The 22,216-nt window shown below is 40.8% G+C and overlaps 1 protein-coding gene across 7 annotated transcripts in view; it reads left to right on the forward strand.

Annotated features, from left to right (window-relative positions):
• Positions 1-22,216, forward strand: part of APP (amyloid beta precursor protein) — a 312,816-nt gene that overhangs the window by 225,600 nt on the left and 65,000 nt on the right. For all 7 annotated transcript variants that reach the window (XM_019960087.2, XM_070786121.1, XM_070786128.1 and 4 more), the window contains 2 exons: positions 12,105-12,233; positions 16,325-16,424. In XM_019960087.2, coding sequence (XP_019815646.1) covers positions 12,105-12,233; positions 16,325-16,424 — 229 coding nt within the window. The remainder of the gene's footprint in view (positions 1-12,104; positions 12,234-16,324; positions 16,425-22,216) is intronic.

Here is a 22,216-nt window from a genome sequence, read left to right on the forward strand (position 1 = left end):
TCGTGGTTGTAGTCACCATCTGCAGTGATTTTGGAGCCCCCAAAAATAAAGTCAGCCACTGTTTCCACTGTTTCCCCATCTATTGGCCATGAAGTGATGGGACCAGATGTCATGATCTTCGTTTTCTGAATGTTGAGCTTTAAGCCAACTTTTTCACTCTCCTCTTTCACTTTCATCAAGAGGCTCTTTAGTTCTTCTTCACTTTCTGCCATAAGGGTGGTGTCATCTGCATATCTGAGGTTAGTGATATTTCTCCTGGCAGTCTTGATTCCAGCTTGTGCTTCATCCAGCCCAGCGTTTCTCATGATGTTTTATTTTAAAACCCATAATGAAGACATAAATATTTCAGTTTTTTAAAGAAATTCATTGTACATTATTTAATAATCCAGCAGCTACTTAATGTCTGGTCTTACAGTTATCTGCTCTACAGAACAGATAGCAATAAGAGATCCTCTCCCTAGAAACTCGCATGTGTGCACACAAAACTACACATGGGTTTCAGGAAGTTCACTCGTTTTAGGAAGCTCCTCCATGGATCAGTTTAAAGGTCCTAGGTTATATATGGATTTCTGTAAGTGTAGGGGAGCAAAATTTACCACCCCGGAATGTGTCTCTTTGGCATGAGGATTAACTTAGGCTGATTATTTTTGAGACCCAAAAGACTCAGGAAGAATCTTTGAGCTTCCTTGTACCTCAGTGCCTAAAAGAACATAGACAGAGGACCTGTTTGAGGGAGGGAGTTGTCACCATAGATAACTGGAGTATGAACTAGGTGCGTAGACACAGAGGAAAATCTGTTAAAATTCTTCTGTGTCCCATTGCTTCTGCATGGCCCAGCAAACACTTGTCTACCAAGCATTTGATTTCTTTCCCCCTCCTCCGTGTTAATTGCCTTCCTCCCCTTTGAAGTCCCAAACCTCCAACATCCTCTTGTCTGTAGCTGAGAGTAGTATTTAAGGTGGGGCTTTCTGTCATTTTGGTGTATTACTCAGTTTTCCTGGGTCTCTCCCATGTATACATGTTTTTCAACTTCTGTTTGATTTTCCTCCTCTTAATCTGTCTCATGTCAATTTAATTCTTAGATCAGCCAGAATAACCTGGAAGCCTAGAAGAAAATTTCTTCCTCCCCAACATAAGCTTTATCTTGAGTTTCCTTATACTATTTCTAGCAAGTCAGAGCCCTGTGGTTAGATCAAGGGTGGTTAGGTAGTATGAGAAGAGGGTGAAATTGAAATAAATATACATGTGCCTATCTTTGAACATGGTGTAGCCAGTTAGAGGATTTGTGAAGTAAAAATGCCAAAATCTAAGTGTGAATATACAAGATTGAAGCATACTGCTGCAACTCTCTCTTAAGAAGTCAAGAGTGTGTCACAGTTGGCGTTTGTCAGATGATCAGACCACTTGACAAATCTTCCCAAGGGTCTGGTATTTTAAAACATCTTTTGTTTACTATTTCTTCAACTCTGTGGGCTTTGCTGTCTGGGTTGCATTAATAATCCTGTTCATCGTTAAGTGCTTCAATATGTCTCACTGAGTAACTAAATAAGAATTGAAGACTTACAAGTCCAAACAATTTCTGGCCCCTCTTTGCTCGCCGGTCAGCAGATCCAAGCTCTGTATCCAGTGGATCTAAGCTGATCCAAAAACCAGGTCCTAAATTTCAGTTCTATATGTTGTCTTCACTAATGTATAGCTTGGGTCTGTGTAACTAAAGGAAGAACTATTTACTCTCAGTACTCCGACACCAAATATATGGGAAGTTTTCCCTCACATGAAAGAATTCTGATATCACAACCCCTAGTTCATGTAGATCCCCATGGGTTAAGGGTTCAAAGCCAGTCACAAATCCCAGATTTTCACCTTGTATTTCTGATGGACTAGCTGTAAGTCGGTGGGGGGGACCCTCCTCAAATTTGATAATTCCCTGGAACAACTCACAGTAAGAACTTTATTTACTCCTAGCAGTTTATTAAAAAGGATAGGACTTAGGAACAGCCATATGGAAGAGACTATAGAGCAAGGTATGTGGGGAAGGGGTATGGAGTCTGCACGCCCTCTCCAGGCATGGTACCCTCCTCACACCCTAGTGTGTTCTCCAACCTGGAAGCTCTCTGCATTCCATTCTTAAGGGATTTTTGGTGGCGAAGGTTCCAATAGATAACCATGAATGATTAAATCATTGACCACTGGTGGTTAAACTCAATCTGCAGCCCCTCTCCCCTCCCTGGAGGTCAGATAATCTGGCCAAAAGCTACAACCCCTGTAATCACAGGGTTGGTTCCTCCAGCATCCAGTTCCCATCCTCCAAGAGTCACCTCGTTAGCACATGAAGCACCCTCCAAGAGTCTAATAAGCTCTCCTGTCTGGAATCAAAGACTAAGACCAAATATTAAAACAAAAGATGCTCTGGTCACCAGATTTTACAAGGGCGTTAGGAGCTCTGTGTCAGGAACTGGGGGCAGAGACCAAACATGTATTTCTTCTTATGTCATAGTAACTAAAATAAAATAAGTTATTTCTGAGAACTAGCAAATTATCCCAGAAAAAAAATTATGAAACCTACCAGATTTGACAAATAGTCCAAACGCCCCTCATTTGTGAATGACAGGATTAAAACCACCCTTATTTTCTATATTTTAGAGTAGAGTATAAACACCTGTCTTTAATTTCCAAGTTTGCCATCTTACAGCTTGGAACAAGTGGCTTAATTAGGAAGATCTTCTCTTCCGTTTGCAGATTGGGGTTAATTATTCTACTCTTTTTGCGATTAACATTTTTCTAGCTTTTTGTTAGCTATAATTAGAAGAACAAAGGGATTAATATAAAGTTGAGATGAGACCGTGAAGTACAAAGATACTTGGATCCCCAAGAAGAGAAAGCTTGTTAGGATAGAATATATAGAGGCTTTGGTACCTTGTCCCTACTTGGAAGTCATCTGCCTTGTGGAGGAGGGAAGGGATGTGAGATGGCCTTGCCTGAGTCCTGCTGTGCTCTTTTACGACATGGGAAGCCAAACAGCAATCTGGATATACTGGGAGGGAGTGTACCTAATGCCTCCATATTACCAAAGCTGGAGGAAACACAGAATGGAGCCTGTCATGAGAATTTATCCCATTGCTCCTGTTGCTTGTACAAGACTTCTATGTTCAACCTGACATAGAATTGTCATTCACCTTTTTATACCATGTTAAACTGCAAAAAGCATTTATGTGCTCTTCTGAAGCAAGGAATAGGCATGGATTTTGCAGCAGACTTAAAAATTTAATTCAGCTGAAAGCACAGCAGGTAAAGAATCTGCCAGGTTCAATTCCTGATTCAGGAATGTCCCCCCTGGAAGAGGGCATGGCAACCCTCCCCAGTATTCTTGTCTGGAGAATCCCATGGACATAGAAGCCTGGCCAGCTATCGTCTGTAGGGTCGAAAAGAGTCAGGCATGACTGAGCACGGGGCAAAGACAGACAGCCCTAGCTTTAAAGATGAACACAGCTGTGATCCAAAGGTTCTAGTGGAAGCTCCCCAAGTGTGTTTTTGTTCTTCTGGTTTTTCTTGCAACAGTGAGAATGCCTGTGAAATGCTGAGGGAGGTCTACCAAGGCAGAATAAACTCAACCAAGACCATCTCAAGCCGAAAGAGGTTTAACTCTCTTAAAGGTGTTTTTCAAATCTGCCCACAGAGATTTTATACATTTTACATTTATGTGCCCAAGATAGCCCAAAGTCCAAGATGTAGAACTATGAAAATAATGGCCCTGAACCTCCTTGTGAAAACAGGAGAGAACTGCTTTTTCTTGATAGGTGATTAACTTCCCCAGTCACGGTCTTGAAAACCACTAGGGTGCAATTTAATGCTCCAGGAAAGGATTTTCTGAATAAGTCCCTTGTGACCTGGAAAGGTTAGGGTGCTTCCCCATAAAGTGACTCATTTACTTCCTTCTTTTTGGCAGGATTATGCTTGGGGCTTTTAAAGGCTCTTGACAGATCATTCCCTCCCATCAGGAGATGGTTTCAGGCACAAGTATCTGTTATGATAAAAGGCCAGATTTCTACTTCAGACATAATGCTACGAAGAGGCACGGTGGGGCTGAATGGTCATGTTTTAATGTACCTCCCATATGAATTGTGGAATCGAAAGCTACCCACTCAGATGTGATTGGCATTGAGTTGAGTGTGTATGATTGATTCAAAATCCATGGATACCAAATTTATAAAATTGCATAAAAGAACCAAGTTTAAAAGTCAATACATGTGAGAAGTGGATATATTAATTTTTTTAATTACCTATTATAGGAAAGGGCTTCCCTGGTGGCTTAGTGGTAAAGAATCCACCTGCCAAGGCAGAATGTGCAAGTTCCTTCCCTGTATCAGGGAGATCCCCTGGAGAAAGAAATGGCAAACCACTCCAATATTCTTGCCTGGGGAATCCCTTGGACAGAGGAGCCTGGCAGGCTGCAGTCCATGGGGTCACAAAAAAGTCAGACACGACTAAGCAATTAAATAACAACAATTATAGGGGGAAAGCTGTGAAATTTCTTACAAAATTCCATACATCAGCATGACATCAAAACCCACACCACAAGAAAACAACCAGTACCATCTTTTGAAATCAAGGAAATGAATCTTGTTGACACTAGTTTGAATATGCTATAGTCTATGAAATATTTTCTGAGAAGAAAACAGCTCTCTGAAGGACCCCAACATACAGGGAAGATAGATTGATATGTACCATGAAAATTTGGAATGCAACTCTTCTTGGTTTAGAGATACTGTGAAGGATATATTTTGCTGCTGAAACTACTTATGCAGTTATATTTAGCTCTGGGTTATTCATTAATTTAATTAGCATTTTTTGACAACCAAATTGTGCCAGGAGCAAGAGCTGGCGATATGTTACTCTATCTTTCCAAGAGAGGGAGATGGTTAATGTTCCAAAATGTAAATCTTCCATTTTCAGATTAAGTATAATCCATTTTAGTAAGGCCTATTCTTAATCCTTCAGTCGTGTCCAACTGTTTGGAACCCCATAGACTATAGCCTTCCATGGACAGAGGAGCATGGCAGGCTACAGTCCATAGGGTTGCAAAGAGTCAGATACGACTGAAGCAACTGAGCATACACACATACACTCTTAATCTTGAAGAAATTTCTTTTTGAAATGATGTTAATTCAGTGTGATAGTGAAGTGAATTTAATGCATGTTGAAAAGGGCCACATCTGATGCAAATAGATACTCTGTAATTATGGACTAAGCACTCTTGCAGAAACAATAGTGACAATAAAAAAGGATTGGGTATAATTAGTCCCCCGGGCAGATCTTTTCCTTTTATTATCTCTGTTCTTTGCTATAAATTTTAATAATAAGATTAGCCATTCAATGGCAATATAACCAGATTGCGGTATTAATACATAGAACATCTGTACTGTAAAATGAGAGAAATTTGCAGGAAAAAAATGTTATTATAGAAGATGTAAAGAGAATGAATGAAATTATATGCATAGAGGTTAAAAACATGCTTCTTAATCTCTGCTTACTGTCAATATCCTTATGATGAGCCACTGAATTCTTAAGCTAGTTTTTCTAAACATCTGAATAATCCTGTCTTAAATGTAAGGATTATGACAATAGAAATAGTTACTTTAATAGAATATATTTCTATACAGATATCAGATATTTTTCCTATCATTTCTGTGTGAATGTTTCTGCACTTTTAATTAAAATTTTAAATTATTCACCTTTGTCCTAAGATGATGAAATAAAAATCCCTAAACAATGGAAGGTTCCTGTTATACTACTATTCTGCCTAAAAGTTGTAAAGACTGTTACTCCTGTATTTAAATGAAACATGCATGAATCATATATCAGAAGCAGAATTCTTTTTCTTTCCTTTTTTTTAACTAAAGCAAATGGAAATAGAAAGGTACAGGGGAATGTTATTTTTCTTTCTTACTTAAAATAGCATTTGTTTTTGAAGTGTCAACATAACTGCCATTTTATTTAGGATGCTTCATCTGCCTACTCCAACGTAATGACTAATCTGATTTTTATATTTTTCATTTCTTAACATGGTCTTTAGAAATATGTTTCCAAACAGAATCTTGTCATTCATTTAATGAGGGACCTCAGAGTGTCTTTCTGAAAAGCATCCTGAATTCTCCTGTCCTGAGGTGTAGGCAGTGGGAGGGAAAGGCTGGTGTCTGTATAGATGCCCACACGATGTGTATCTGAGCTCACATAAACAGTGATGAGGTCACGGCGTACCCTGGGCTCTAGAGTACAAAGCTTTGTTCTGTGCTCCAAGAGCTTTGTTCCTGGGCAGAGAGAGGCCTGGACTGTCCTGAGAGCCTGGTGTGCTACTGTTTCATTGTCAAGCTCTAGGGATTTGGGGTGGGGGGAAGTTAGGAATATATTTCTGAATGTATTTCTGAAGCATATAAAGAAATGTCGGTATCAAATGAGATAAGCAATTGTAAACGTGTGAACATATTCACAATTTAATTATCCATTTTAGTAGAAGATAAGGATGGATTTAGAATTAGAATCTGTGAATGTCACAAAAGCCTAACTTCTCATTAATGCCTTTAATCTTTTTCCGGTAATACTAAACAGATTGACAGAGGACCTTTCTATCTTGCTATTTCTCCTCCCTGCATCTGAGGCATTAGCTAAAGCACAGCAGAATGCCAAAAACCAAGGATGGCATTTCCGAGATTGAATAAATCTGGATGATTTTCAACACAATTAAAAGGGCAGATATTAGTGTGTCCCAAAAGAATATTATCTGCACTTATAAGAACTGGAAATCCAGGCGAGGACATCTAGAACAGACTCTTAATTTCTAACTATTCAGCAGCCTCTTTTGGTTTTCAGCTCTATAGGTTACTTTGTGGAATGGTCCTTTGCATGGTCCATTTTGGAGTTTCCTTGAAAGGCAGGATCATGTAGTGATCCGGAGATTGACCTGTAGAGCCAGAGTTGGTCTACCTGTTCTTGGCTCTACTCCTGACTAGTTCTGTGACTAAATGTAACCAGCTTCATAGCCCGTTATCTCCCTTGTGCCTTGTTAGGTTCATCAATGAAATGGGTTGACCAGCTGTACCTCTGTCATACGGTTGATAGGAAGATTGTGAATCACTGTGCATGAACTCCCTGAAGCACTGTCTTATTCATATAAGCAGTCAATAAATGTTGAACTGCCATTGCTTAGACAAGAGAAATAAGGAGAGGCAAGACTGTAGAAAAAATGTTTACTGAGTAGCTACTGTGGATGCAGCATTATGCTGAGTAACTAACACAATATTTTTTTTTTTACTGTTCAACAAGGCCCCACTTATATAAAATAATTTTATAAAAATAGTATGTAAATATATTTGCAGTGTTGATACAGTTTTGTCTCCTAATGATAGAATAATGGTTTTAAGTTTCTTCGTGCTGTTTTACATACCCCAATTATCTTCAGAGAAGGTATATAATTTTATTTAATTTTAATTTTGAGATATTAAAAATGTATACACTACAAAGAGTAGTATGAAAATATGTTTTTAAAATATAGATTATGTATCCATCACCCAAATATAAATTATTATCATATTGGTACATTTGCATCAGTTCTTCTTTTCACCATTGAAATGATTCTTTAATGTAATTGTTATATTATATCAGAGTATTGTTGACTGGGGACTTCCCTGGTGGCTCAGTGGTAAAGAATCCTCCTGCCAATGCAAGACACACAGGTTCAATCCCTAAGTCGGGAAGATCCCCTGGAGAAGGGAATGACAACCCACTCTAGTATTCTTGCCTGGGAAATTCCATGGATAGAGGAGCCTGGCGGGCTACACTCCAGGGAGTCACAAAAGAATTGGACACAACTGAGCGACTAAAGCAACAACAATTGTTGATTTACAGTGTCATGTTAGTTTCAGTAACAAACAACGTTTTCATCCCCATGTGTGCCTATGAAAGATCGTTATCTCAGTGGCACAGATGAGGAAACTGAGGCTTAGGTAGTTTGAGACTCATGTTTATTTTTAAATTGATGTTAAGGTTAATAACCACAGGTGGGAGTCTGTGCCGTTTGTGGTGACAGGGGAAAAAAGCGGGGGGTTGGGGAAGAGACTCAAATGTCAGTTATTAGAATTTAGCTTCAAGCATCAAGACCAATTTGGAGCCGTTACATCCTGGCACCCATGCTTGGGGGTGACAGTCCTGAGGACCACATGGCCTTGTAGAAACGTTTATAGGTGACTGACTACCAAAAAAGAAAGAAGAAAAGAGAGTTATGATGAAAAATAATCCTTATGGTCACTTGAAGCATTTTTTGCTTATGTGAGCTCATAAAGAAAAAAAGTTCTATTGTCTTCAAAACAACAAAGCCTTTTCAAGAATTCAAAAATGAAACTGAGCAACTGAGAAACCATATTCAGCCAAGTAGTTGCACCAGTAAGAGGCTGGGGCGTCTTGGATGACTGCAATTATTTGCAGTCCTGTCTGTATCCAACCTTGGAAGTATGACTGCAGTAGAACTAAAGGAGTTTCTTAGGCCTTGGTGCTGAATAAAGGAGCAAGTGTGAAGGGCATGCAATATCCTGTTTGCTCAATCCTGTGTATAAAATATCCATCACATTCAACAGTACTCAGCCTTTGATTTCTGACCTCAAAATTACCTTTTCCAAACAAGTTTGTATAAACTTGGGCTTCCCTGATGGCTCAGATGGTAAAGAATCCACCTGTAATACAGAAGACCTAGGTTCGATCCCTGGGTCGGGAAGATCCCCTGGAGAAGGGTACGGCTACTCACTCCACTATTCTTGCCTGGAGAATTCCATGGACAGAGGAGCCTGATGGGCTAAGGTCCATGGAGTCACAGAGTCAGACATGACCGAGCAACTTTGATTTTGTATAAACCTATCGCCTTTTACATGTGTATTATCAGTGGAGTTTGTCAATTGTTATTTCTTTTACTGCTTTTCTCCTTTTAAAAAGATTTAAAAGATCATTCTCTAATTTGTAGGGTAAACCAAATTTCACAGTAGCAATGACAATTATAATGATGGGCTGCCAAACACTATGTTTCAAGCTGTGATGTCTGCCTTTTTTGGAGATTACGGAGAAGCACATTGCTTCCAGGATAAACGGAAGAAAGAAGGCAGATGAGCCCAGGTTTACTTTCTTTCTGTTGTGTTTATTTATTTGTTTTCTTAAGTGTAGGAGTGTCGCCTGTGGAAGGCATGAAAGTGAAAGTTGCTCACTCGTGTCCGACTCTTTGTGACCCCATGGACTATACAGTCCATGGAATTCTCCAGGCCAGAATACTGGAGTGGGTAGCCTTTTAGCCTTTCCCTTCTCCAAGGGATCTTCCCAACCCAGGGATCAAACCCAGGCCTCCAGAATTGCAGGGAGATTCGTTACCAGCTGAGCCACAGGGAAGCCCAAGAATACTGGAGTGGGTAGTCTGTCCCTACTCCAGCAGATCTTCCCAACCCAGGAGTCGAATCGGCGTCTCCTGCCTTGCAGGCAGATTCTTTACCAACTGAGCTATCAGGGAAGGCATGGAAGCCAATTCAGAGCAGGCTCTCTGAGTCAAGCACTCTCTATCATGTGTGATTCTTAATACAGAAAGACCAAACCTGGCCCTTGAGAGGCTCACAGTTGAAGAGGGCAGTCAGAAACACGTAACACTCCTCTGTTCTTGGAATTCCCCAGGTAAGAATCCTGGAGTGGGTAGCCATTTCCTTCTCCAGGGGATCTTCCCGACCTAGGGATCCAACCAGGTCTCCTGCGTTGCAGGCAGGTTTTTTACTGTCTGAGCCATCAGGGAAGCCCATATTATTTAATAGGTTGTATTAAATGCAATAATGAGGGTTTGCAAAGCATTTCCTGGGAGCACAAGGAAAGGATACCTACCACTTTTGCCTGGGATGTCAGGGAAGTGGCCCCACAGTTAAGCAACAGGAGACAGGGAGGCACATTCCATAAAGTATTGGGAAACACACACACACCATCTCTGCAAATAAAATCTGTACCTTCCAACTGATTTTCAGGGCACCATAGGTTAATAATAACTGCTGCTGCTGCTGCTAAGTCACTTCAGTCATGTGCGACTCTGTGTGACCCCATAGACAGCAGCCCACCAGGCTCCCCTGTCTCTGGGATTCTCCAGGCAAGAACTCTGGAGTGGGTTGCCATTTCCTTTTCCAATGCATGAAAGTGAAAAGTGAAAGTGAAGTTGCTCAAGTCCTGTCCGACCCTCAGAGACCCCATGGACTGCAGCCTACCAGGCTTCTCCATACATGGGATTTTCCAGGCAGGAGTACTGGAGTGGGGTGCCATTGCCTTCTCCGTAATAATAACTAGATATACCCAAATGGCCAAAATTCTATTTCTGACATGGACTTCCACAGGTAATTTTTGTTTATTTTAATGAAGAGGAAGCATGTATCTTTGGAAATTGTTTTTAAAACTCACATAGTGTAATGCATGTAGCAGTAGAATTGTTAAAGACAGAGAAAGTAGACCTTGTCCTTTTTTAAAAAAAAATAAGGATGAATGCTTTCAAGTAAGACTGGAATAAAAATGGAATGGAACCAATTAGAAAAAAAATAGAAGCACTTAAGAAGAAACTTAATTGTTGCTGAAAGAATTAGAATCTAATCTCATGGAAAGATTTTAATTAAACTCCAGAGTAAAATAAAACATTGGCCTTTCTCCTAGGAAAATATGATGTCTCTTAGAATTTATCAACTATTCCTTGGCCTGCAAATCAGTGGTGATTGTCTGTTATTTTTCTCATTTTGATTATTACATGTTACTGATGGTAGGATTATTTGTGCAGCAATAACTGCTGAGACAACCACTCAGTTCAGTTCAGTCACTCAGTCGTGTCCAGCTCTTTGCAACCCCATGGACTGCAGCACGCCAGGCCTCCCTGTCCATCACCAACTCCCCGAGTTTACTCAAATTCATGTCCATTGAGTCAGTGATGCCATCCAACCATCTCATCCTCTGTTGTCCCCTTCTCCTCCTGCCCCCAGTCTTTCCCAGCATCAGAGTATTTTCAAATGAGTCAGTTCTTTGCATCAGGTGGCCAAAGTATTCGTTTCAGCTTCAGCATCAGTCCTTCCAGTGAACATTCAGGACTGATTTCCTCTAGGATGGACTAGTTGGATCTCCTTGCAGTCCAAGGGACTCTCAAGAGTCTTCTCCAACACCACAGTTCAAAAGCATCAATTTTTCGGTGCTCAGCTTTCTTTAAAGTCAGACTCTCACATCCATTTCTAGTAGTCATGTATGGATGTGAGAGTTGGATATGAGACAATCATTAAAACTGTACAAATAGAAATGTAGTCTCAAGTGCCCCTGTATATTTGGGTGGGAAAACGGGAAGGACCTACGTTAAATCTGACAGATCCAGAATCAACTCTCTGGGCTTCTCTGGTGGCTCAGGGTTAAGAATCCACCTGCCGATGCAAGGGACACCGGTTTGATCCCTGATCCCCGAAGAGCCCACGTGCCCCAGAGCAGCTAAACCCAAGGGCCACAGTTAATGAGCCTGTGCTCTCGAGCTCAGGAGTCACAACTGCCCCTGAAGCCCACATGCCCACAAGCTTGGGCTTGACCACAAGAGAAGCCACCGCTATAAGAAGCCTGCACACTGCACCTAGAGAGTAGCCTAAGCAGCAACAAAGACCTAGCATGGCCACAAATTTTTTAAAAATCCACTCTCCTTCAGTAACAGAAGGCTCTGTGTTTTAAAAGGAATTGTTAACAAGGACAGCCATCATCAAGCTTTTTAAAAATCCACTCTCCTTCCACAACAGAAGGCGCTATTTTAAAAGGAATTGTTAACAAGGACAGCCATCATCGTATGTGTCAAATGCTAAATGCTCTTATAGAAATGAAAAATGGCCAATTGAATAAGGAATTACCTAGGAAGAGGGGAGTGGAGAATTATTTGAAAAGGAGAATTGCCAAAAAAAGAGGAAAAAAAAATGACTCACAGTGCTTTCACATCAGGGGATGAATTAGTGGACCCTCTGACCCCAAAGCGTTTAGAAAAACCAATATTTTGAATCTGAACTTTTTTTTTTTTTCATTTTTGCCCCCTACAGCCTCGTCACGTGTTCAACATGCTAAAGAAGTATGTCCGTGCTGAACAGAAAGACAGACAACACACCCTAAAGCATTTTGAACATGTTCGCATGGTGGATCCAAAGAAAGCTGCTCAAATCCGATCCCAGGTAAGCACAAAGTGTGGTAGTCATGCCACTTGGACAATTCAGTGTCCTTGCCCTTTGAATTGAATCTTTAGGTATTCCCGGAGTAGCCATGGATGTTGGACCTCTATAGCAAGAGTCCTTTAATACCTGGGAAATTCTAGAGGCTTGTCCTAGGGCAGCATGAGATTTGGCACTTCCTGAGTTATAAAAATTTTGTTTTCACAGACAACTAGTCAATCTGATCACACTAGGACCACAGCCTTGTCTAACTCAATGAAACTAAGCCATGCCGTGTGGGGCCACCCAAGACGGGCAGGTCATGGTAAAGAGGTCTGACAGAATGTGGTCCACTGGAGAAGGGAATGGCAAAGCACTTCAGTATTCTTGCCTTGAGAACCCCATGAACAGTATGAAAAGGCAAAATGATAGGATACTGAAAGAGGAACTCCCCAGGTCAGTAGGTACCCAATATGCTACTGGAGATCAGTGGAGAAATAACTCTAGAAAGAATGAAGGGATGGAGCCAAAGCAAAAACAATACCCAGTTGTGGATGTGACTGGTGATAGAAGCAAGGTCCGATGCTGTAAAGAGCACTATTGCATAGGAACCTGGAATGTCAGGTCCATGAATCAAGGCAAATTGGAAGCAGTCAAACAGGAGATGGCAAGAGTGAACGTCGACATTCTAGGAATCAGCGAACTAAAATGGACTGAAATGGGTGAATTTAATTCAGATGACCATTATATCTACTACTATGGGCAGGAATCCCTTAGAAGAAATGGAGTAGCCATCATGGTCAACAAAAGAGTTTGAAATGCAGTACTTGGATGCAATCTCAAAAACAACAAAATGATCTCTGTTTGTTTCCAAGGCAAACCATTCAATATCACAGTAATCCAAGTCTATGCCCCAACCAGTAATGCTGAAGAAGCTGAAGTTGAACGGTTCTATGAAGACCTACAAGACCTTCTAGAACTAACACCCCAAAAAGATGTCCTTTTCATTATAGGGAACTAGAATGCAAAAGTAGGAAGTCAAGAAACACCTGGGCTAACAGCCAAATTTGGCCTTGGAATACAGAATGAAGCAGGGCAAAGACTATTAATAAAGTTTTGCCAAGAGAATGCACTGGACATAGCAAACACACTCATCCAACAACACAAGAGAAGACTCTACACATGGACATTACCAGATGGCCAACACCAAAATCAGATTGATTATATTCTTTGCAGCCAAAGATGGAGAAGCTCTATACAGTCAGCAAAAACAAGACCGGGAGTTGACTATGGCTCAGATCATGAACTCCTTATTGCCAAATTCAGATTAAATTGAAGAAAGTAGGGAAAATCACTAGACCATTCAGGTATGACCTAAATCAAATCCCTTATGATTATACACTGGAAGTGAGAAATAGATTTAAGGGAGTAGATCTGATAGACAAGAGTGCCTAATGAACTATGGACGGAGGTTCGTGACATTGTACAGGAGATAGGGATCAATACCATCCCCATGGGAAAGAAATGCAAACAAGCAAACTGGCTGTCTGGGGAGGCCTTACAAATAGCTGTGAAAAGAAGAGAAGTGAAAAGCAAGGAGAAAAGGAAAGATATAAGCATCTGAATGCAGAGTTCCAAAGAATAGCAAGGAGAGATAAGAAAGCCTTCCTCAGCAATCAATGCAAAGAAATAAAAGAAAACAACAGAATGGGCAAGACTAGAGATCTCTTCAAGAAAATTAGAGATACCAAGGGAACATTTCATGCAAAGATGGGCTCGATAAATGACAGAAATGGTATGGACCTAACATAAGCAGAAGATATTAAGAAGAGATGGCAAGAATACACAGAAGAACTGTACAAAAAAGATCTTCATGACCCATATAATCACGATGGTGTGATCACTCACCTAGAGCCAGACATCCTGGAATATGAAGTCAAGTGGGCCTTAGAAAGCATCACTATGAACAAAGCTAGTGGAGGTGATGGAATTCCAGTGGAGCTATTTCAAATCCTGAAAGATGATGCTGTGAAAGTGCTGCATTCAGTATGCCAGCAAATTTGGAAAACTCAGCAGTGGCCACAGGACTGGAAAAGTTTAGTTTTCATTCCAATCCCAAAGAAAGGCAATGCTAAAGAATGCTCAAACTACCGCACAATTGCCCTCATCTCACACGCTAGTAAAGTAATGCTGAAAATTCTCCAAGCCAGGCTTCAGCGATACGTGAACCATAAACTTCCAGATGTTCAAGCTGGTTTTAGAAAAGTTAGAGGAACCAGAGATCAAATTGCCAACATTCGCTGGATCATTGAAAAAGCAAGAGAGTTCCACAAAAACATCTATTTCTGCTTTATTGACTATGCCAAAGCCTTTGACTGTTTGGATCACAATAAACTGTGGGAAATTCTGAAAGAGATGGGAATACCAGACCACCTGACCTGCCTCTTGAGAAATCTATATGCAGGTCAGGAAGCAACAGTTAGAACTGGACATGGAACAACAGACTGGTTCCAAAGAGGAAAAGGAGTACGTCAAGGCTGTATATTGTCACCCTGCTTATTTAACTTCTATGCAGAGTACATCATGAGAAACGCTGGACTGGAAGAAGCACAAGCTGAAATCAAGATTGCCGGGAGAAATATCAATAACCTCAGATATGCAGATGACACCACCCTTATGGCAGAAAGTGAAGAGGAGCTCAAAAGCCTCTTGATGAAAGTGAAAGAGGAGAGTGAAAAAGTTGGCTTAAAGCTCAATATTCAGAAAATGAAGATCATGGCATCCGGTCCCATCACTTCATGGGAAATAGATGGGGAAACAGTGGAAACAGTGTCAGACTTCATTTGGGGGGGGCTCCAAAATCACTGTAGATGGTGATTGCAGCCATGAAATTAAAAGACGCTTACTCCTTGGAAGGAAAGTTACGACCAACCTAAATAGCATGTTCAAAAGCAGAGACATTACTTTGCCAACAAAGGTCCGTCTAGTCAAGGCTATGGTTTTTCCAGTAGTCATGTATGGATATGAGAGTGGGACTGTGAAGAAAGCTGAGCACTGAAGAATTGATGCTTTTGAACTGTGGTGTTGGAGAAGACTCTTGAGAGTCCCTTGGACTGCAAGGAGATCCAACTAGTCCATTCTAAAGGAGATCAGTCCTGGGTGTTCTTTGGAAGGACTGATGCTAAAGCTGAAACTGCAATATTTTGGCCACCTGATGCGAAGAGTTGACTCACTGGAAAAGAATCTGATGCTGGGAGGGATTGGGGGCAGGAAGAAAAGGGGACGACAGAGGATGGGATGGCTGGATGGCATCACTGACTCGATGGACATGAGTTTGGGTGAACTCTGGGAGTTGGTGATGGACAGGGAGGCCTGGCGTGCTACAATTCATGGGGTCGCAAAGAGTCGGACACGACTGAGCAACTGAACTGTACTGAGTTATAAAAATAACAAAGAGTATAAAAATCTTGAGTGTCTATTGCTACTGATTCTTAAAGAACCATTTCAAACTCTGATGACTAAAACAACAAAAACATAAATTGTATACACCAAAACTGCTAACATATGGTCCAGCTAATTAGAGAAGACAATCACAAGCTCCGTTTCTGTAATGGAGCTTGGAAATAATATGAGACTAGATGTAGCTTGGTAGTGATAAGTTTCATACTCTGTCATTTGCAAAGCTTGACAACTGGAATCTACCTGCGGAAATTTAAATTTTTAAATTTCCATAAACAGAAGAGTTTTTCAAGTATCTATCATGAAATATCCATGTGATCCCATCTGTTGGAAAATTTGAAAAACATATATTTAGGACATCAGAGGTTATTTAGGAATCTCAATCATAATTGGGCAGAAATGGTCTTTTCAGCTGGCTGTATATTTTATGGTTATAAACATTTAATGTAATGGGAAGTTTAAAACAGTCCAAAGATGGAGAGCTAAAAATAAGAGAACAAGAAAAATAAAGGTGCCCTTTCGAGTTCAAAGTTCCAGCAGCATTTTGTCAGTTTTATTTGGGAAGTTTGTATCTGTCTGTGGTGCCTGGTAAGGAAAATAACTGTTCCTTACTCCAGAGACGGTTCACCTGGCACTGTCTACCTCCTTTGCTACAGGTTATGACACACCTCCGCGTCATTTATGAACGCATGAACCAGTCTCTCTCCCTGCTCTACAATGTTCCTGCCGTGGCCGAGGAAATTCAGGATGAAGTTGGTGAGTGAGCTGTTCTTTTGATGCTGCACATATAAACATATTTTCCTCGTGCAGGAGAAAATCAGGGAACTGAGTTAGTCTGCCTCGGAAATCACCAGTGTTTTAACAGGTGGAAGGAAAAAGAGCAGATTCCCTTTGATGATGAAACCCTTGGGGAATATAAATGGCTCTCATTTCAGCAATTGCATCAGATCTTAACTTCATGCTTACAAAAGTGGGGAAATGTGACTTGCCTTTTGGTCTGTTTGTGTGATAATGAGCCACTTGTTACTGGATTGTACTTGTCAACAGTTGTCTGACTTAGTCTTGTAAGTTTCACCTTATGTTGCTTTGGTACTTTACAATTTAATAGAAACAACCATTTCGTCATCTCTTAATTCTTAATTATCATACTTTTTGAGTGGCATGATAGACCAGTTTTTCAGATGAAGGGACTCAAATCTACAGTTTTAGGAACTTGCCTATGCCACGAATACTCTAGGGAACCCAGAAAAACCATAAAACTGTGACTTCTGACTTTGAGATGATTGTTGTCTTCAGTAATACATCTTTCTTTGTTGTCTGCCCCACCCCACCCCACCACAGAGTCATGAGTGTTGTCTGAATCAGATTGTTGTTTAAACTTAATTAACTGTGTGCCCACTGTCTTTCATTAAACTTTTATTTAAATAATCACACACTCATAAGAAGTTAGGAAAGTAATACAGAGAAGTCCGGGGTCGACTTCCTCATAGTAACATCTTATATAATGCCATATATTTGCAAAACCAGGAAACAGATCTTGTGTGCCCACTGTCTCCTGTGACCCTAATGATATCTTTAATATTTTGTATGAGTAAGTTTTCCCATTTCTATTTTTCTTGGAAAGGGAGTAATGTATCACATAATGTAATTCTCCACAAACCCCCAAAATGCCTGTATTTAACTTTATCTCACAAAAGTACTTAGATGCATTTGCCCCCGTGCATGTTTCAGCATAAAATAGATGTGTGAATCTGGGTGCCTTGGGGCATGAACTGTTTGTAAATAAGCAATATGTGTGCGGTGTCTCTCTCTCCGTAATGAGTCCTGCCCTTTGTTAATTGGGTTGGAAATAGATGCTTAATTAGGTTTGAAATGGATGCAGGTTGTCTGAAATCAGGCCACCCAGGATACGCTGTAGATGGTGTACAGGTTGCAGGAATTCCTGCTTTGAAGTGCCCGAAACACAGCTCGATTTTTCCATCTCATGCCAGTGCTATTCCACTCTTCTTTTTTTCTAACTTGGCAATGCCTCGCAAGTGTAGTTTGTATTATGGTCAGGTATTTGGCACTTCATCAAGTGGCAATGGTCTGTTCAGTATTGTGTGTTAACATACAGAATCGTTTCTTTAAGAACTGAATATTCTTGTCAGATACATTTGTAAGGTAGACATGTAAGGAAGCTCTAAAATACTGTTTATTAAATAACTATAAGAAAGTCCTCTAGTAAGTTGTAGACGGGACAAAGTCAAAGAAATCATCACATTCTTAATGAATCGAAGCTCCTATCTTCTAGGTGAATGTATTTTTGCCTTCTAGCCATCTTAACAAGCTTATTTTCATAAGGGACTTAGAGCTGTTGCCAGTAATACAACTATGGAAGAATAAGCCATTGCACAAGACTAGAATATTTCACTCTCACCCAGTAATTGGTTGGCTCTTTCTAATTAAATTATCAGATGTTTTTATTGAGCAAACTACTGAAAGCAGTGACCACTAATGAGACACAGTTCCCCAGAACAGATGGCAGTTCAGCTGTCTTGAGTGTTGCAAAATGCCCAAGAATCGGGCCACACACTAAACTTCACATCTCAGTGACAGGGAGAATATTCAGAGGGCTAGAATCAAGGAATTATTTTCCTTTAAAACTAAAAAAGCTATTAAGTTGGATTAAGAGCATATCATTTAAAAAATAGTTACGCCAAGTGAAAGAAGCTAGTCACAAATGATCACATATTGTATAATTCCATTTATATAAAATATGCAGAATTGGGAAATTTATAGACAGAAATCATACTGGTGTCTGGCAAGGGCTTGGAAGGTGGGGGTAATGCTGCTGCTGCTGCTGCTAAGTCGCTTCAGTCGTGTCCGACTCTGTGCAACCCCATAGACGGCAGCCCACCAGGCTCCCCCGTCCCTGGGATTCTCCAGGCAAGAACACTGGAGTGGGTTGCCATTTCCTTCTCCAATGCATGAAAGTGAAAAATGAAAGGGAAGTCACTCAGTCATGTCCAACTCTTCGCGACCCCATGGACTGTAGCCTACCAGGCTCCTCCATCCATGGGATTTTCCAGGCAAGAGCACTGGAGTGGGGTGCCATTGCCTTCTCCAGGGGGGTAGTAAGAGTACAGTTAATGAATATGTTGTTGTTCAGATGCTAAGTCATGTATGACTCTTTTTGACCCTATGAACTGCAGCACGCCAAGCTTCCCAAACTCACTATCTCCCTGAGATTGCTCAAACTCATGTCCATCAAGGCAGTGATGCCATCCAACTGTCTAATCCTCTGTTGTCCCCTTCTCCTCCTGCCCTCAGTCTTTCCCAGCATCAGGTACTTCTCCAGTGAGTCAGCTCTTCACATCAGGTGGCACAGGATTGGAGCTTCAGCTTCACCATCAGTCCTTCCAATGAATATTCAGAGTTGATTTCCTTAGGATTGACTGGTTTGATCTCCTTGCTGTCCAAGGGACTCTCAAGAGTCAGATAATGAAATGTTTCTAAAATTAGACAGTAATAATGGCTGCACAACTCTGTGAATACACTAATACCCATAAATATTAATACATTTAAAACAGTAATTTTTTTGGCATGTGAATTATATCTCAATTAAGCTGTTGCTTAATAAAAAATAAAGTCACCCCTTAACTTAGCACAAAAAAAGTTTTGTCATTCTAAGTACACTGAACACCAAATCCTGAAAGATAATCATTTTCAAAATCTTTCTCGCCTCCATTTTTAAATGGCTGTTTCCTATGGGAGCAGAAGCTTGCATTAATGAACTCCATTAAATAGGTCTGTGTACCATTGGAGGTTCTAGCACCAAAGCCAAAGAAGAGAGTTCGTCTATGAGCTCAGCTGTCTCATAGAAGCGTTCTTCGTTTGAAGGAACATCTTGAAATAACTTCCTCCTAAAGTAGGAGTATGGATAAAACAGGGCTTCCCAGGTGGCACAGGGGCAAAGAACCCCTCTGCCAATGTAGGAGACTGAAGAGACACAGATTCAGTCCCTGGGTCGGGGATCCCCTGAAGGACGAAATGGCAGCCCACTCCAGTATTCTTGCCTGGGAAATTCCATGGGCAGAGGACCAAGGCGGGCTACAGCCTGTGGGTTCCCAAAGAGGCAGACTTGGCGACTCAGCAACAACAAATGGATGAAAAAGACGGACCATGGGTGCTAATTGTTTAAGCTGAGTGGGAGTTCTTTGTAGTAGTCTCTTTACTTTTGTATATGCTTGAAATTTTCCACAATAGAAGTTGTTGATTTGTCGCTTACTTTCTAAATAGAATCTTCACAATTTTCTTCCACTTTATGTCTTGTACATTTAATTGTTTCTGCATAAAAGCTTCGTCATTTAGTCTGATGTACACGCATCTGTGTTTTCTCTATAATCAAATTTTAGATTTGGAGTCAGTTCAGTGTAAATAAGGATACTAAAATTCCGAGCCACTGGTCCAAGGAGAGGATCCAAAAGAGCCTACAAATGCATGCTTTTTGTATAAAAGTTTGTGCTTATAAACACAGGCAGTTAGGATATATTTAATACTGTAAAACATCAGGAGAGAAATACAGTAGTTTTGTCACATGAGGGTTAATAGTTGCTCTGGAGATAAAGGGTTTTCAACAGCCCTGAGAAACTGCCAGTATCTTTGGTGATGTAGGTTTACCTACTCTGGGTAATTTATGTTCCCATGAGGGTAGAATTCTCTAGCATGGAGGAAATTGAGGAAGAAGCTAGCCACGGCAAAGAGAAAAGGGCAAAAGTGAGAACTGACATCAAATTTGTGGCATCAAAAAGTCAGTAAAGTAAGACTGACTAGAGTCTAGAATTCACCATGCCACTGAGATCCAGCTCTGCTCATTTTCAGCCACCGCACTTTCCTGAGAACCACATTTGTTTATGCTATTCTGCTGTTAACTCCTGTAAATCCTATATTCATAAACCTAACAGTAGCCTGTCTGCTGATTCTCAGCAACATATTCCAGACTCAATACAGGCAGACCTCTATTGTGCTTCACAGATACTGCGTTCTTTACAGTTTGAAGGTTGGTGGCAACTTGTCTCAAGTGAATCTATCAACACCATTTTCCAACTGCATTTTCTCACTCCATGTCTCTGTGTCACATATTGGTCATTATTTTGATATTCCATTCCTTCTCATTATTATTATACTTGTGATGGTGATCTATGATCAGTGATCTTTGATGTTGTTCAGTCGCTAGGTCGTGTCCAACTCTTTGCATTCTTGTGGACTGTAGCCAGCCAGAATACTCTGTCCATGGCATTCTCCAAGGCAAGAATACTGGAGTGAGCTGCCATTTCCTCCTCCAGGGGATCTTTCTGACCCAGGGATCAAACCCATGTCTCCAACAATGGCAGGCAGATTCATTACCACTTGGAGTTTGCTCAGAGCATGTCCGTTGAGTCAGTGATACTATCCAACCATCTCATCCTAAGCAGCCCTCTCCTGCTTTTGCCTTCAATCTTTCCCAGCATCACAGTTTTTTTCCAGTGAGTCAGCTCTTTGCATTAGGTGGCCAAAGTATTGGAGTTTGGTTTTCAGCATCAGTGCCTCCAGTGAATTTTTAGGGTTGATTTACTCTATGAAATCATATTTCAGATATTGTTATTATATCTGTGATGGTGACCTGTGATCAGTGATCTTTGATGTTACTATTGCAAAAAGATTGTGACTTCCTAAAGGCTCAGATGACAATTAGCATTCTGTAGCAATAAAGTATTTTTCAATTAAGGTGTGTTCATTGTTTCTTTGATATAATGCTATTTGCGCTTAATAGACTACAGGGTAGTGCAATCATAACTTTTATTTGCACTGGAAAACCAAAAAATTCATGCTAATTGCTTTACTGCAGTTTTCTGGAACAAGCCTGCAATATCTCTGAGGTATGCCTATATTTCACCCATTTCACAAACTCCAAACTATGTGTTTAAAGAAAGCATTGGGTCCCTCTTGAAATTCACTCATTTTACAGTCTCAGTTATGGGTTCTCCCAGTTGTCCTAAACCATATCCATGATGCGTTCCTTTCCTCCACCCATGATTGCTCATCAATCTGAAATCTATGTATTCTACCTCCTGTATTCATGAGGACTGCCTTCTCTGTAAACCCATGTTGTTAGCTCAGATCCTCATTCTCACATGAGTTTCACTGGACTCTCAATGGGTCATCCTGCCTCTTATCTTTCCATGGCTCCCTTCTACCCAGACTCTTCCTCTTCAGAGCTGACTTCCTGCTAAAATGAAAAGACAGCCCACACATGGTTCTTCCTTGCTTGAAAAGCAGCATCCTTCAGTGCTCAGCTGAAATGCCCACACTCCCATAAACCCTTGACTAATTTGCATAGGAAGCCAGGTGGAAGAGCTGGTGTTTGAGTGACAGCTGTATGGCAAACTGATGACTATGTCTTACCTATGATGTTGCTGGCCTGAGTTCTTTATGAAAGTCCACCCTTGCTGAGGTTCAGGGTCATCACATGTAGATGTGGCAGGTGGTTTAGGGATAGAGTGTGACCGACCAATATTCATTAGTAC

This window comes from Bos indicus, chromosome 1 (assembly GCF_029378745.1).
Source record: "Bos indicus isolate NIAB-ARS_2022 breed Sahiwal x Tharparkar chromosome 1, NIAB-ARS_B.indTharparkar_mat_pri_1.0, whole genome shotgun sequence".
In the NCBI taxonomy this organism is placed as follows: domain Eukaryota; kingdom Metazoa; phylum Chordata; class Mammalia; order Artiodactyla; family Bovidae; genus Bos; species Bos indicus.